Source organism: Lissotriton vulgaris, chromosome 9 (assembly GCF_964263255.1).
Source record: "Lissotriton vulgaris chromosome 9, aLisVul1.2, whole genome shotgun sequence".
NCBI lineage: Eukaryota > Metazoa > Chordata > Amphibia > Caudata > Salamandridae > Lissotriton > Lissotriton vulgaris.
In genome coordinates, this window is record NC_141697.1 from 1112846916 (window position 1) to 1112864923 (window position 18008).

Sequence of the window (18008 nt, forward strand, 5' to 3'; positions counted from 1 at the left end):
ACCCTGCTTCCCTGGGTGAGGTAACACGAGTACTCCGATGCTCCTGTCGGTCTTGACTCTCGAAGTGTCCTAGTTTAAAAGGGTCCCATCGTAGTCCATCCAGAAGAGTCCTTCAATTGTAAATTTGTAACTTGTTTGTTTGCCATAGAAAGTCAATGGTAACCCGTGGCTGTGTTTAGACACTGCATGCGCCTCCCATGGGCCTCCTACTTTCTAACCTTTGGTTGTTTAGAGTAGCCCCAGCGATTCCACAGGCCCCAGGCCTGCTTTCCAATTATCATGTGGTTCTTATACCACTATTTTAGTATGTGGTTTATGAGGCCCCTAGGGCATAACGTATACTGTGCAACTTATCGTATGCTAATTGAATAACTTGTATTGTACTTTTACCTCTGACCTCATAAAGAGTGCAGAGGGGTTGTGTTTAGAATAAATACATATTAATTTGATATATACCTTGTGTGGTGTCCTTTCATTTGGTACTCAAGGGATTATAATGGGTAAAACAACTTGCTTAATATGCTCTCTGAAGTCTTAGCCTGATGACTGCTGGTCCATGCTACCACTAGGATAGCTTTCTATAAGGTTGACTTTACAACCACCATCAATAAGGGCTGATTAGACTGGTGCAAAGTGCCCTCTAGAACTAGTGGACTTCATATGCCAGGCGAACTTCTCACATTCAGATTGTTCCACATCTACCCCAGGGAAAGGCCCATGCATTACCCAATTCAAGCTCCTCCTGAAAGGTGGCCCAGTATGCAGAAACCCAGAGTACTGGAGACCCCATAACACAAGAATAGAGTCTAGAATAGATTTAGAGGTCTAAAGACACAGCACATAGATCAGAGCCATGCCCATCAAAACAAGATGGTGGAGCAGATGTTTTCCCACGCTGTGAGATCCGTCAGATTGTATACATCTGGAGCATGTGAGCCAAGAAACAACAGTGTTTACAGTAGCTACCACTTTACCAATGAGTCTTGGGTTTTAAGATCATCCTTGGTAACTCAGAGTGCCTTGGCTTCTTGTTGGACCTCACCCCCACACATCAATCAACTCCTACTCATTGTTGTAACCTCTCAATTTGTTATCTAGGATTGATCTTGCCAACTCTTTATGGCTAGAGTTGACTTGGTAAATTGGAAGTAGAATTTGTTTTCATCTGTGGAACTAAGAGCAGATTTTAACCTCTCCATACTGCCCAAGAGCCTTCATATTTTCCAGTCAGTTCCACTCTCTGTGAAACAAAACAATATTTTTGACACAGCTGCAGGGATGTTGCATGAATTTTATCTGGCATGGGGTAAAAGCTGGAATGGTGGAATATGGGCTCCACCCTAGACATGGCAGACTGGGGGTATACAACTGTTACAACGCATCTTTTACCACGCAATACCATTACCACGCATCTTTTACAACGCAAAGACTTTTACCACGCATACATTTACAACGCATACTATTACAACGCAAGTACCTTTACAACGCATGTACCTTTACAACGCATTTTTTTGGAAAATAAAATCTTGAGTATTATTTGTAAATAAATTTTTTTTTACATTCTATTTTGAATAATTATTATTTGATTATTATTACTAGAGTATTTTTATTAATTTAAATAATAAATCAGAATACATTTACAATGTATTATATTATTACTAGAGTATTTTTTGAAGTATAAAATAAATACTTGAGAATTATTTGAAAATAATTTTTAGTTAAATCTGTTTATTTAGAAGTTTTATTATATTAATGTTAATAAATAATAATATATATTTACAATGGATTATATGGAAAAATTAATCCTTGAGATTTTTTTGTTAATCGTTTTTACTTCATTCTATTTTGTTTAAATGTTATTACTAGAGTATTTTTTGATGTATTATTATTTATATGATATAAACTAATTATAAAAAAAATGTGAAATTTTAAAAACAATGTAAAGGAATTTAAAAAAAAATGTGATAATTTTTATTAAATTTAAAGGTATGTAATAAACTTTATTATTTGATGAAAAAAAAGTATTATTAGATCTAAAAAAACAAAAATTATACTAGAGTATTATTTGAAGTATTATTATTAAAAATATATGATTTCTAAAACATTATTACATTTTAATGATACTAAAGATAATCAAAAAATATTTTGGTAATTTAAAAAAAATATAAGGCATTTAATTAATTTTACTATGTGTAGATAATTTTATACTAGTGTATTTTTTCTTTTTTTTTAAATCCAGCATCAGAATTTATACTACGGTATTTTTTATAGTATTTTATAATATTATTACTAATGTTTTGAAGATCAATACATTTATATCATCATGAAATTTATGTATAACTAATATTTTTTTTAAATAATTATAACTTTAATTATTAATTTTTTACAAATACATATATTATAAAATATTAAAAAAATGTTTTATAAAAGCCAATGTGCAAAATAAAAGTAGAGTTATTTAAAACATGTTTTTAGACTATATATTTTAAGACATTAAGTAATAATTTAGTAATTTTTTATAAATTTATTATTTTATTTAAAAGATTATTTTGGGTTTAAAATTTATAATCTATACATATTAATGTAAATGGCTCATTTAAGTAGTTAAAAAATATAATTAAATTTTTACAAAAAAGAATGTAAGAGATAAAATTCATGAAAGATTTGGTTCCCACGTTTTAACATTGATTCCAATGGGTAACATTGTCCTTCTTTTATTTTCAGGACATTTGCTATGAGTCCCGCGGAACAGAAAAAGAAAGTTGAAAAGAAGAAGAAAGAAGATCTAAAGAAGGGAAAAGGTAACAGAAAACAGGTAAGGAGACAAATAAATAAATTTACAAATTATAGAATAATATAAATAAGTAATGCATATTTAAATGAATACAATAAAAAGATGATATAATTTTTTAAAAATGTTATTATTTATTTTAAATACATAGAAAATTTGTTGGTAATATTTATATTTTATTACATATTTTTCCATATTTTTTTAATAAGGGAAACATTATGAAAATAATCAATAACAATTTATTAAATATTAATAAATAAAGTAGTCCCTTTTTATCGTAGCAGCATTCGATTACGTAACGACGTAAACGTGAGCGTAAGCGGCCATTTTGAAGAGTATCCAAGGTGGAAGCAGCTGAAAGCTGATCTGCGTCCAGGTAGGAAACATTTTAAACTTTATTTTAAGAAGTAATTCCAAAAAGGTATACATATATTGTAAGTGAAGGGTAAGGAGAGGTTGCTATGTATGTAAATGATGTTATGTATGTAAAAAAGCATGTCGCTAGTCATATATCTAGAGTATGCCTATGTCGGGTCTGGGGGAAAAAAGTTCGAACAGTTTATCCTGTTTCGAAAAAGTTGTGTTTATTTCAAAAATTGTGCAAAGATGTTTATGTATATCATTTTTGTTATCGGTACGGAAGAAATGTAAAAAAAAGCATTTTTGATTTTATCGATTGCTTTTGTTTCAGTTAAGAAAGAGAAAAATGAGGTTAGATCATTTTTGAAAAAAGCTTCTTTGAAAGTAAACAGTTGAATTATAAATGTTTTTGGGTAAGGATTGTTTTTTTGGAATTGTTGTGTTGTTGAACACAGAACAGAGAGATCACGTAGTTTGAAAGAGATTTGTCGGTTTTTCCGATTTAAGGTTAACCAAAAAAATGTGTTCGTATTTTGTTGTAAATATTTAGGAGAGTTATTCTTTTTGTCTTTTTTTGAAAATAGTATAATTGTATAAGGAGAGTTTAGATTGAAATGTTAATAATTTGACGTAATGTACAGAGTAGGACTATAAAGATTGTTTACATTATAGTTCTGTTATAACGTTGGATTTTGATAAATGAATCATTGAAGATACAAGAACATTTTTGATTACACATGGAGTGCTTTTAGAAAAAATAACTTGTACAAGTGGACTATGAAAATGGTATGTGATATTTTTGGTTGTTTGCATTTTTGAAAGATATGTTTGATAAAATAGTAATGTACTGGAGTGAAGGAAGATGCATAAGGTATTGTGTTTTAAATTAAATTTTGCTTCAAAAAGGAAAAGGATTTTTTTTCACTTAATAAAAAATTGTGATGTTTTGGATATAAAAGACATGAAAATGCAAATGGAATGTGATTTTTTGGTAAAAGAAAATTAAAAAAAAATCTCTTTTTTTTAAAACATTTTTTGGATTAAAAAATATGTTGTGGCCTTCTAGAATATGCCAATGGAGATGGGTGAATTTTAAAAAATCCAATCTGAAAAATGATGGATTGCTTTTTTGATTTTGAAATGAAATTAACATTGGAAAAAAAAAATTCTGTATAGAAAATATTTTTACAAATCATGCTTACTCATTTGAAGAAGCTTATTTTTTACAATTTTAGTGAAAAGAGAAGAACAGAAGAGTTTTACTATTTTTCAAAAATGCATTTTTTTATGAATCAAAAATTGGAAAAATATTTTGAAAAACACTGGATAATTTTTCAAACTAAATGGAAAGAAGAAATAACTTGGAATATTAGGATTTTTGGATTGATTTGCAACTAAGGGTTTTTTAAAGTTGCATAAAGAAGAAAAAAGAAAATAGAAGACAACTTAAGGTAAGGAGACCCGACTGTATTTTTTGATATTTTAAAATTTAGAAAAATGTAATAGCCAATTAAATTTAGAGAGGATATAAATTTGGAGCAAAGCAGGAAAGTAATGTGTAGGAGATAATTAAAAACTAAGAATGTTAGCAAGATTTTCCAGGTAATCTAGAGCCACACACAACGTAAACTGTTGTAAAAGTGCCAATAGTCTCTCGGACATTTCCTTTGTTTTTTGAGTTATTCGTGAGTTTAGACTACCTGTAAGAGTTTGGGGAATTCTCATTTCCTGAAAACTTTGCTCCTTCTTCAAGGTTTCCAAAAAAGAGTAGAAATTAGGGTGGGGTTTACCAATTAGATGGTTGAAGGATTTATGCCATCCCTCAATGGCATTATTTGTTTTTGCCTCTCCCTGTAAGCAACTCGAATAACAGTTCCACCACTCCACATGGAAACGTGGCTTCCTCCTGCGACCCGATCTGCTTAGGTGTTCAATCCATGTGTCTTCCATATAATTTAGAATGGGTGCCAATTTTTCCTCATTTGCAATGTAATAATCAGATTCTGTAATGGCAGTGTAGTACTCGTCTATACTTTCGGGAGGGACAAAACAAAGAGCAGTCAGTTTTTTTAATTCAACTTGTAGTTTGCTGTCTGAGGAGTATTCTGTAACTAGGGGTGTTTTTTGTAACTTACGCCAGAATGCCTGGGAAAAATGGAAAAAACACCCCTGAATTTGGGTATCTGTGTACGTTTTGGTGATCACATTAATCATGCTCAATTCAAAATCAATAATAATTTTCCTAGGGCTTTGGTTTGTTTTTGATTTTATAACTGATAAAAGTTCAGTGTAGGTTGCAGAAGTCTTATCAGGCAGCAAACTATATACTAGGGGGATCACACTATTGTTAATTTTAGCATGTATAGTATAAATTTGGGTGAATGGATGGGGTGTACTTTTAAACGTCCCATCCATCATCCAAATTTTACTAGTTTCAAGTTTTAGAAGGTTGCGGGGTGTACTAAAAATTAATATACGTTTTTGAGGGTTTTCATTATCATGCAGAAGGAAAGGTTCATCAGCAAAAAAAATAGTGAGTTTGTGGGGAATAACTATGTCTGAAAAGGTATGAGGTGTATTTGTTTGTGTATTACTTGCCTGCTTTTGACGTTGAATAATTCTTCTCAAATTATGGATGGTAGGCATATTACTAGCTACATGACTAGGGACATGCTGAGCAACCTCTCTTAAAATGGATTTTGTAGAATCATTGGAGGTGCTTGCAAGTACTTTCATTTCGTTTACCGTTTCTCTGACATCAACCTCCATTGCAGAGGCAGAGTGGTTATGGTCAGTTGTTTTTATAATGATATCATCAACCGTAACCGCTCTGCCGCTGCAACGGGTTGAAAAGTATTGCACGCACCTCCAATGATTTCTAGGGAAACTTATCCTTTCCTTACAATAAATGTAACCTGCATGATTTAAAAGTCGGTTTCCTTTTCTGGACTTGATGTATTTAGCAGTTGGTTGAGTAGACATTATCTGCAAGGAAAAAAATTATGTTATTAAGTCTGTGCATATGTTTACTTTAAGTTTATAAACATAAATTTACACTTTCCCTACTGCAGCACTTTCCTGGAGTTAGAATAGTATTTGATACCCCCACACTATCCAGCACTTTTCTTACTGCAGCACCTTCCTGGAGTTAGAATAGTAATTGATATCTTTACAATATCCAGCACTTTCCCTACTGCAGCACTTTCCTTGAGTTAGAATAGTAATTGATACCTTTACACTATTCAGCACTTTCCCTACTGCAGCACTTTCCTGGAGTTAGAATAGAGATTGATACCCCCACACTATCCTGCACTTTCCCTACTGCAGCACTTACCTGGAGTTAGAATAGTAATTTATTCCCCTACACTATCCTGCACTTTCCCTACTGCAGCACTTTCCTGGAGTTAGAATAGTAATTGATACCCTTACACTATCCAGCACTTTCCCTACTGCAGCACTTACCTGGAGTTAAAATAGTAATTGATACCTCCACACTATCCAGCACTTTCCCTACTGCAGCACTTACCTGGAGTTAGAATAGTAATTGATACCCCTACACTATCCAGCACTTTATCTACTGCAGCACTTAATTGATACCCCCACACTATCCAGCATTTTCCCTATTGCAGAAATTTATCTTGCACTTTAGAAAATGTGTTTTTCGTGTATTGTTCTATATTTACCTTTAAGATTGCTGTTTTTATTTGTGGTTTTCTTTTTATTGCTGGTCTTTGCTTGGTTTTCTTCAAAGATTGCTTTGAGTTTCTAAAACAAGGAAATAAGAAATGTAAATGTTTAATTTGCTTTCTGTTGAATGTAGCTGGATTGTGATTAGAAAATTACACATTATATTTCTTCATCACTTTTTTTACAGCTGCACATTACTAGAGTGAGAATAGATAATTATAACCTTATACTATTTATCACTTTCGTTACTGCAGCACCTTACTGGAGTTAGAATAGTAATTCACACCCCCACATTATCCAGCACTTTCCCTACTGCAGCACTTACTTGGAGTTAGAATAGTAATTGATACCTCCACACTATCCAGCACTTTCCCTACTGCAGCACTTACCTGGAGTTAGAATAGTAATTTAAACCCCCACACTATCCAGCACTTTTCCTACGGCAGCACTTTCCTGGAGTTAGAATAGTAATTGATACCCCCACACTGTCCAGCACTTTTCCTACTGCAGCACTTACCTGGAGTTAGAATAGTAATTGATACCCCCGCACTATTCAGCACTTTCCCTACTGCAGCACTCACCTGGAGTTAGAATAGTAATTGATACGCCCACACTATCCAGCACTTTCCCTACTGCAGCACTTACCTGGAGTTAGAATAGTAATTTATTCCCCTACACTATCCTGCACTTTCTCTACTGAAGCACTTTCCTGGAGTTAGAATAATAATTGATACACCCACACTATCCAGCACTTTCCCTACTGCAGCACTTACCTGGAGTTTGAATAGTAATTGATACCCCCACACTATCCAGCACTTTCCCTACTGCAGCACTTTCCTGGAGTTAGAATAGTAATTGATACCCCCACACTATCCAGCACTTTTTCTACTGCAGCACTTTCCTGGAGTTAGAATAGTAATTTATTGCCCTACACTATCCTGCACTTTCCCTACTGCAGCACTTTCCTGGAGTTAGAATAGTAATTGATACCCTTACACTATCCAGCACTTTCCCTACTGCAGCACTTACCTGGAGTTAGAATAGTAATTGATACCCCCACACTATCCAGCATTTTCCCTACTGCAGCAATTTATCTTTCACTTTAGAAAATGTGTTTTTCGTGTAATGTTCTTTATTTACCTTTAAAATTGCAGTTTTTATTTGTGGTCTTCTTTTTATTGCTGGTCTTTCTGTTTGTTGGCTTCCTTAGATGTGGAATGTGGTTTTCTTCAAAGATTGCTTTGAGTTTCTAAAGCAAGGAATTAAGAAATGTAAATGTTTAATTTGATTTCTGTTAAATGTAGCTGGATTGTGATTAGAAAATGACACATTATATTTCTTCATCACTTTTCTTACAGCTGCACATTAATGGATTGGGAATAGATAATTATAACCTTATACTATTTATCACTTTCCTTACTGCAGCACTTTCCTGGACTTAGAATAGAGATTGATACCCCCACACTATCTTGCAATTTCCCTACTGCAGCAATTACTTGGAGTTAGAATAGTAATTGATACCCCCACACTATCCAGCACTTTCCCTACTGCAACAATTACCTGGAGTTAGAATAGTAATTGATACCCCCACATTATCCAACACTTTCCCTACTGCAGCACTTTCCTGGAGTTAGAATAGTAATTGATACCCCCACACTATCCAGCACTTTCCCTACTGCAGCACTTACCTGGAGTTAGAATAGTAATTGATACTCCCACACTATCCAGCACTTTCCCTACTGCAGCACTTTCCTGAAGTTAGAATAGTAATTGATACCCCCACACTATCCAGCATTTTCCCTACTGCAGCACTTACCTTGTGTTAGAATACTAATTGATACCCCTACACCATCCCACCTTTTTCCTACTGCAGTACCTAGCTGGAGTTAGAATATACAATAATAACTTTTCCTCATTCTACACATTTGCTCTACTGCTGTACGTATCTGGAGGTAGAAAAGTCTATAATTTTAACACCTTGGCTGCTATGACTTTTCCCCTCCTGTGCTGCAGATCCTTCATTCCCATTGTTTCATGACGAGCTCAGCTCGTCATAAGCACAGCTCAACCGTGCCTCATGACGAGCTGAGCTCGTCATGAGCATCGAAAGGGTTAAAGAATAATAGAACAATTTCATTAGCACCATTTATTTTATATACCTTTTTGGGTTTTTTTTCTCTTCGACGTCTCCTTTCTGATTTGATGGTGTGTTGGTTGGTTGGATTTTGGGTTGTCGGTCTCTTTGAAAAATAATCCTTGTTTGATGATCTGGAGATTATTGTGATTTTGTAAAAAAAAGAAAAAGGAAAAGGTAATGTTATTTTAATGTGAAATGTTTCTGCTGTAGAAAATAATGTTAGCAAATCTGTTTATAATAGACTTTACATATGTTACAATTTCTATTTTGCTGTATATACATTTATTTTGATTTTAAGTTGATACCTCTACACTATTCCACACTTTCTTTTCAGCAATGCCTATCTTGAGTAACAATACGTGGATTATGGATTGAAAATAATACTCTTTTACCATCCTACAATTTCCTTTCTGCTGTACTTAACTGGAGTTGATTTTAAATTGATACTTCTACACTATCCTCCATTTTACATACTCCAGCATTTTCCTGGAGTAAGAATCGAAAGTAATACTCTTTTAATATCCTTCACTTACTACATTGCTGCCCCATTAGTAAATTTGATTAGGAATTGTGACCACTACATTATTCAGCAGTTTTCTTAATGCAGCATCTATCTGGTGTATGAAAAGAAAATAATTCCCTTTTATTTTCGTACACTTTTTTTCATGCTGTATCTACCTTGAGTCTGAATAGAAATATTTAGTAAATACTCTACACTATTTCACTCTTTCGTTACTGCTGTACCTTTAGAGATTACTATAAATAAATTTTTATCTCTACAGTTTTAATTTATAATAAATCAATACAGTATTATTAATTATATTTAAACATACAGTATTTTAAATAATAACATAATTACCTTTTTAATTAGTTGATGTTTCAATTTTCAAAGTAGAAAAAATTAAATAATTTTCTCCAAAATGATTTCCTCTGTAAAAAATAGAGTAAATATATGTGTATTAATAAATTTATTTGCGTTTCGTGTGTTTTAAATTGTCGATTAAAATATCCAAAAGTACCTTCAAATTATTATTGAAGAGGAGTGTTGGCTTTGTCACAAAATACAATTTACTTAAACTGGTCTTTTGCGGCGTTGTTTTTAGTAGCTCGACTAATAAAAAAAAAACATTTTGACATGTTAGAAAAATATATTATGTTTATTTATTTGATTTCATTTTAAAATATTAAACAAAATATTTTATATGTTTTTCTAGGCTTTTAAAAATGTAGGGTTTGTATATATGTATAAATAATTTTAGTAATATCTTGGTGGTATAATATTTTCTTTAAATAGCAAACATCAACATATTAGGTGCAGCGTTTTAAATGTTTTAGAATATTATTCTGAAAAGAATTTCAGTAACTCACTTGTATTCCGAAAAATATTACTCCTGAGATTCGATATGGTTTTCATTTAGGTGAAGAGGTCAGAGGGTCAGGTTTGGCGTCTGGTCACTCTGGGAGTTGAGAATCAACTGTTTTAAAAATGGTGTCTGTCTCGTATTTATAAGTTTTGGTCAGTGTCACGTTTTTTTTTGTAAACACAGCGTTGGTATGATTGTTTTATTTACGTTTTATTTCTGTGTACACTTATAATTTAAAAGTTTGTTAAAAGATATGTTATTAGTGTTTTTCGTGCCGTTTTGGCATTCATTTTGATAGTAGTGTTGTGGTTATATTTAATGGAAAGAGTTGTAGGACTAACATTTGAACTACATAATTAAAATGGCGGCTATGTGTGACTATGTGTATGTCTGAATTTGTTGGTTATAAATAATTATTTTCATTTATTCTAATATATGTTTAGTATGTTTCTTTGTAAATTCGTTGCGTGTGTAAAAATGTCTCCAATTTAGAAAACATGAGTATTATATTTTAATACTCATGTATTAATTTTAATACATGAGTATTAATTTTTAAAAGTGGTATAATTTTTATCCCTTACGTTATAGTTTTTCATATCATTTTTAATACACTTCCCCACCCAAAACCCCTAGTTTCCCTGCATCCCGTTCCAGGTTTTATTTTACAAAAAAAAATATATATATATTATATTTGGTTGTAATGGTATGCGTGGTAAATATTTACGTTGTAATAGTACTTTACTATTATTAACGCTATCTTGCATTGTAATAGTAATCGTTGTAAAAGCATGCATTGTAAAAGTATTTGCGTTGTAAAAAATGCGTTGTAAAGTACTGCGTTGTAATAGTATGCGTTGTAACGTCATATATCCCAGACTGGGAGTTCAAATCCACACAATTAATAACTTTCTTGAATGGACAGTGAAAGAAGCATAGAAAGGTTGGTGCATGATTGACCACATACTGATCAGCGGACCACAGTGGAAAGTGCTGGGGCTGTTAAAGCCCCACAGGGGTAGCCAACTATACATTTCCCCAAATATGAGGGAAATGTTATGAGTCTGGAATTGTGCTGGCAGGGCCTATTGGGTGACGTCTTCTCCCTCCCTGTTTTTCCCAATGTGGTGGAATCTAGATTTCATCCTGGGTGTCCAGGGTGGGCCCAGCGTAGCCTGGAGCGAAGGAGGATGCTTGACTGTTAGGAATTGGTTTTGTGGGAGGAAATCAACCCCTTCAAATAGATTAAGGAATAGTTTGTTCTGCTAGCGAGTGAAAAATGTAGATGCATGCAGTTCAGACACTGTGTTTGGGCTAGCAGGTAAAGAAAGGTGGGACAAGGACACTCAGCCTCTTTGAAAAATTCCTTCTCAATTCGGTGACACTGTACATGCCATTTCTTACATATATCGGATTCCTGATAGTTGCATGAAATTTGGGAAACTTTAGTTTCACATTATATAGGAAAGGAACTGAGCATAGCCTAAGTGCCAGACGAAGTATGCATTATTTTAGACTGAACAGCTTTGCAGGGCATGCAGTTGGGGGGGTGTCCTATATTATTGGGAATACGTGTCAGCGATATTTATTGTTGCTATCATGATGGCACATGTTGGAGGGACTGTAGTGAAATAGGCAAGCTGATGCATGTGTTCTGGTTATGCCCGCTTGTCCCATTTCAGGGGGATAGTATTGGGAGGGTAGGAGGACAACTGGGGCACACTATTGGCTGCTGTGTAGCCGGTCTGAGATGACATAACTGCTTCACTTCAGAAAGAAGATTATTTCTAACATTTTATTGGCAGAGAAAAAAGCCATCCTAGCTCATTGGGGTCTCCCACAATCCCAAAGGGAATATTTGGTTACAATAAATGTGTTTGGTTTCTGGCATTAAGAAAATTATCAAACTGTGCAAAGAAGGGAAAGAGTTTAGGAATGAAGAGGCATCTTGATAATGTGTTTTATGCAGATAATTAACAACATATTATTGTGATGAATGACAAGTAGCTGAGGAGTATATTTGTAGATAATGTATTAGTCTTAGTTACGGGATGGTATCCCAAGTACAACTGCCCCATCAGGAGAATCCTGCCTGCTGCTCAGCCCATACTCCAACTGTCACACCTCACCACACAGGCACCCAAATGTCCCATCATCTCCATCACACCAACATTCCACTCAGGACACTCACACTGGCTGAGCAGCTAGGAACCAAGGTAACAGGGGAGATGCATGAATACATAAGCAAGATATAACACATCCGCCCCCTTTTAAACAGAAACTAAAATATAAGTTACTAGGTGGAAACAACTATTCACATAAATATACAAGTGAAGGAAAAAAATTCAAAACCCACGGATGCAATTTTGAACAGAACATCTCGAGAAGAACTAAGCTATAAAGAAAGCAGAGAGGATGAATAAATAAATATATGAGAAATGTCACCCATCTTCCCCCTTTATAAAGACCGATACAAATGTAGAAACAATGTTGTCCTACACATCACATGTAACTAGATATCAGACTAGGCAAAACCCAATGAAACATCCCAACAAAGGGCAAGCGATATAATGTGTAGCCATGGGTGGCATGCATCCCCAAAACACCATCCTTAAAATAAGGGCAACAAGTGAAACATGTAGACATGGGTAAACATCAGACGTCCCTCATGTACTGGCTTGAAACTTAAACTGTTGGAATGGGACTGGCACCCATTAAGACATCCCTCATGTAAGGGTCAGTAACTTAACCTGTAGAAATGGGACTTTAACCCATAAATACATCCTTCATGTAAGGGTCTATAATGTGAACTGAAGAAATGGGACACACACCCATTTAGCCATACCTGATGTAAGGACAAAAGCATACAATGTAGATATGGGTGACCTCCACCCATAAAATCTTTCCTCATATAAGGGGCATATAGTAACAATGTTGAGTTGGCTGCCTAACACCCATACAATAATCTCTTGTTTAAGGGCAAGAAGTGTAACGTGTAAAATGTAGCAATGGAGTGTAAGATGAAGTGTAAAATTTCAACCTACCATGGAGTGTAAGATGAAGTGTAAAATGTCTACCTACCAGCGTAGTGTAAATTATGAAAACCTCACACTCCAAAACCATAGTAGAACATGTAATGACTATTGGAACCTTGCACACTGCAAACCAATAATTGGCAACACACCCGATCTCGCATACAATAAAGAAATTTCTCCGCTCAAAATTGAATGTCACCACAGAAGTGGCACCTTTGAAAAAAAGACTTGTGCACACTAGGAAACCACACCATCTGACGCAGCTGAAAGACCATGAGAACAGAAGACACTGACCTACAAGGAAATGAAATATGCAGAAGTAAAGTATGGCTTGGCAAAGTAAATAGTACAATGACTTTAGACAAAAACACTTCACCGGTGAGCGACCTCTCACTCGTGTCATGCCACTCTGGCCCATCTTTCATCTAATGTTCCTCGGAACTGGGAAAAAAAAATATTCTTTTCCCAAGTGTAGAAGAGGCAAATGATCCCAAAAGGAATGTTTCCGAAAACTCCTCAATACTTAATAGCTGCAGACCAGCTTGTGAAAATAATGCCACCTAATTTAGAATATGCTACAGACAAGAATGTCCCCAAAGAAAAATACTTCAATACTAGGGTGCTGAAAATAAAGTCAACTGATCGCTCTAATTGTATTTTTAAATGCCGATATCCATTGCCTGAGAGTCGTCCTGATGTTAGAATGGCCCCTAGTACTGTTGTGTGTCGATTTAGATACCGTATATAGGTTTCCTTATATAGGCACAATTCACGTTGTCCATATTTAGGCATAGAAATCCTACCCTTATTTAGGCATTATCCATGCTAACCAAATAAAGGCATGGCCACCTACATCCGTCCATCCATGTCACAACGAGTTCTTGGAAAAACAGACTCTTAAGCCTTTATGACTTCCCCTTGCTTGGATTATTGATTTCTCCTAGAACTCATTTATTATGCATGAACATCTATTCCTTCATGATGTTCCTCTGCCCGACTTTTATGTCAATACTGGCATTCCTAAACACCTTCAAGGTATAAATATACCTTCACTTGCCATGGCAAACCACGGTTCGGCTGCATACTTGCACGGCACGGCTCGCCACAGCAAGTTCAGAAGTAAGTCGAGTTCCCGCCTGACACACTGACCAGATGCTGTCATCCTCCTCGCAGAGAATCCAGCTCCAGTGTTTCTGACTCCCCTTGGGGGTGTTAGAGATCGAGACACGGAAAGAGATTCCAACCTCTCTTATTCTAAGGTATGGAACGGACTAGAACCTAGAGGGACTTTTGGTAAATCTTGGCAACACCAATCTAAACTATAGCCCAACAAGACTATAGACAAACAGCACCTACTTCTTTCCTCATACTACACTTAGGTTAGGTACACTTGGATAGAACTAGCTAGAAGCACCAGATAAGTATTCGCATTTTAGCCTGTGTTATTTATGTATGTATTTTTATGAATATGTCATAGCTACAAACCATGCTATTGCAGTATTATTTTATCTTACTGCTAACGCTGTACATATTATACTTCACATTCTGTCATACGATTGTAGCAGTTCATATCTCTTGCACGAGAAATAACATTGTTCAATAAACCCTTTTTGTTGAAATGCCCGTCTATCTCTGTGTAAACTCTGTGTAAACGAAGCATGCGCGATTGACTGAGTGAAACTGTTATCTATTGGTTCCACAATTCTGAGACTGTTCCAATTCTAAGGGAAACAAAGATGTCATGTTTATGCGGTTGTCAGAAACTAATCCTTTCTTGTTTATTCGAGAAGTTTCTAGTGACCTCTGAGTTAGCTGGCACACACAAGTAATTAAGTTTAATGTACTCGATAGAGACATACTGACCTCAGTCCTATGTCAAAACTATAGTGTATATTGTTCCAATGCGCAGAGCCTATCAGGGATATAGGAACTACACTACAGTACATCCGATGATGCATGTGCGTAAAACGTTGATGAAAATGACAATTATCTGCCTACCAGTCACAGCTACCTTACCACAAGTAACTCACAGTAGGTCCTTCATGCCCTCAGCATGTGTCGCAAAGGAGCCTTGCTGTAGCTGCATCACAACTCTAGACATCCTTACACACCAAACACTGCCCGGCCGAGCGGCTGTAAAGCGGATTGACCATCACTGCCAAAAATGATTCGCCGAGACCTGTGCGCTGCCCCCAACAAAGATGGTGGCACGCAGTAGTGCAGCATGCAGTGTGGCTCCCGGTGCATGCATGCACCAAACAGTGCAGCGCAGCTTACATCCTCGAGCTGGAACTGCGCATCGTCACAGTTTGGTGATGTGAAGATCCTTGTGGAGGCATCCACTCGACAGTTCTGAACAATGTAAGGCTCATGCATACCTCATACTGAAATAACAATTTTGGATAAGGTGTAGCTGGCAAGTTTAGAAAACAGCACCACGTCATTGTAAATTAAAATATAGCGCTCACAGGTGACCACGCTGTTAGTACATGGCTCACTTGACACCATGAGCCCCCAAAGGAAGTCATTGTCTTCACTGCAATCTGACATGCTGACTGTTGACAGGCGCTGACAGAGTCCTGTAAAGAAACAGGCAGTTACCTGTTGTGTACACTGGCCTGGTGTAGATTGATCCAAAAGCACGAAGCACAGTAATGTAGACAACTCAAACCCGCCTTGGCTGGAGCTATCTGTTTGATCAGGACAGTGGTGGGCCTGCAGGGCGTTTTGTTGCTGTCTTGACTTGTCTGGTTTCTTAAGGCCTTAGTAAACGACTCCTGTATCCTCAGTCTAAAGCCATGTTTCATATTCTATGTAGTTTCTTCAGGTTCACAGTCTTCTTTCGGTGCCATCTTCAGTAAGAGCAGTTTTCATGCATGGGTCTGTCTACAGATCGTTGCCAAAATTATGTTGTGATGAATAACTGGTATCCGAGAAGCATCTTTGTAGATGATTTATTAGTCTTAGTTGCAGGATCGTATCCAAGTACAGCAGCCTCACCAGGAGCAGCCTGCCTGCTGCTCAGCCCATCTTCAACTATCACACCTCACCAAACAGGCACCCAAACATTCCATCATCTCCATTGGGAAAGGATTTGGATTCGTTCATGTCGGAAAGTTGTTGGGATGGGGTATTTGTTGCTGGTTCCAGATAGATTGTTAAACTGAAGAAAAAAAAAAACCTCAAGCGTATGTAAAGTTGGAATGTCACTTAGGGCTTCATTAGGATGGCAGACTGATCTTCGTCCATCTGCCACCCCAGAGTAGGAGGGACCGTCCGCAGGGGCAGCGGCGGTCCCTCAGTGCAGATTAGGATGTGACCGCCACCCTGGCGGTCACATCCTGTATGTTTAACATTGCGGCGGGTGCTGCTTGAAGCAGCACCCACCGCAATGTTAAAAATTCATGCTTCGCATTTGCATGCACAAAGCAGCAGGCACCGCGCGGTGCCTGCCGCTTTGTGCATGCAAATGCAGGGGGGTACCATAGGTACCCCCAATGTGCACCGCCCACCCCCCGTCATCCTGGGGGCCCGCAACGGGCCCCCAAAGAAATCTCCGTATGCCTTTCCACGGCGGCGAAGCCGCCGCGGAAAGGCATCTGTTTACCCCCATCCTAATATGGCTGGCGGTGTCTGTTAGACACTGCCTCCATATTAGAGCTTTTCCGCCGCGGTCGTAAGGCGACCGTGGCGGAAAAGCGGCGGACGGTCTTCCTGACCCCCCAGCCATCCTAATCTGGCGGGGGGTCTTTGAAGGCTCCGCAGCGGTCTTTCCGCATCCTCCAGGCCGGCGGACACTTCCTAATCCTAATTCGCAATCCTAATGAGGCCCCAAATGCTTGAAAAACGTTCTGAAAGTGAACATTACCAGCTAAAATAATCGTTGATAAGTGATTTTATGTGCATTTTTGTTTAATTATTCGAATAGTGGTTACAACATTTTTATTATCTGAAGGTTTGTGATATGTGACAGAATGTAAGAGAAAACGTCCAATTGTAAATACAAACACAACATCGCATGGAATTAGATTACTTTGACATTAAATGAAAATATCACAGATTGACCCTTACATTCCTGTTTGTTAATTTTAGTTCGAAGTGTTCTTGCGATACCTGATCTGAAAGGGCTTGAGAACGAAGACCGGGAGCCCCTGCCGGAGTCTCCAGTGTGAGTACATCTCCTCATGGTGCAGCTAGCACATTATTACAGCACTTGATTTGCTATTGATGACCTTTTGATGCGATTTAGACGTCAATTCATTTTATGTCCGAACATTGTTGTCTCATGTTTTGTACTCTTGTCTTTCAGAGGGCTGGATTTCTCAAAACCTTGGCATCAAAGTTTCGTGGATGCGAGAAACCAAATTGCTGCCACTCTGCACATCCTTCACCCTGCCATGAGGACCATGCTAGAGCTGGGCTTTCAGACATTTTCAAACCTGCTTGTGGTGGATGTGTCTGGGGAAAGGTAAAAAAAATAAATATATATATGTATTAAAATTGGTATTTTATTTAACCGTTTATAAAGCAGCAAACACCAAGAGATATGGTAGCCCTTTACTAAACTGAAATACAGAACTGACGCATGGTACATCACAACAAGATAAGAGGACAAAGTGAGACTAGAAAGGAGGACA

General features: G+C 36.5%; 1 protein-coding gene across 1 annotated transcript in view; it reads left to right on the forward strand.

Annotated features, from left to right (window-relative positions):
* The window catches only part of DNAH12 (dynein axonemal heavy chain 12), a 1291066-nt gene that overhangs the window by 82778 nt on the left and 1190280 nt on the right, over positions 1-18008 (forward strand). Inside the window, exons 6-7 of the mRNA XM_086939114.1 lie at positions 17464-17539; positions 17681-17839. Of these exons, the coding sequence (XP_086795240.1) occupies positions 17464-17539; positions 17681-17839 (235 nt within the window). The remainder of the gene's footprint in view (positions 1-17463; positions 17540-17680; positions 17840-18008) is intronic.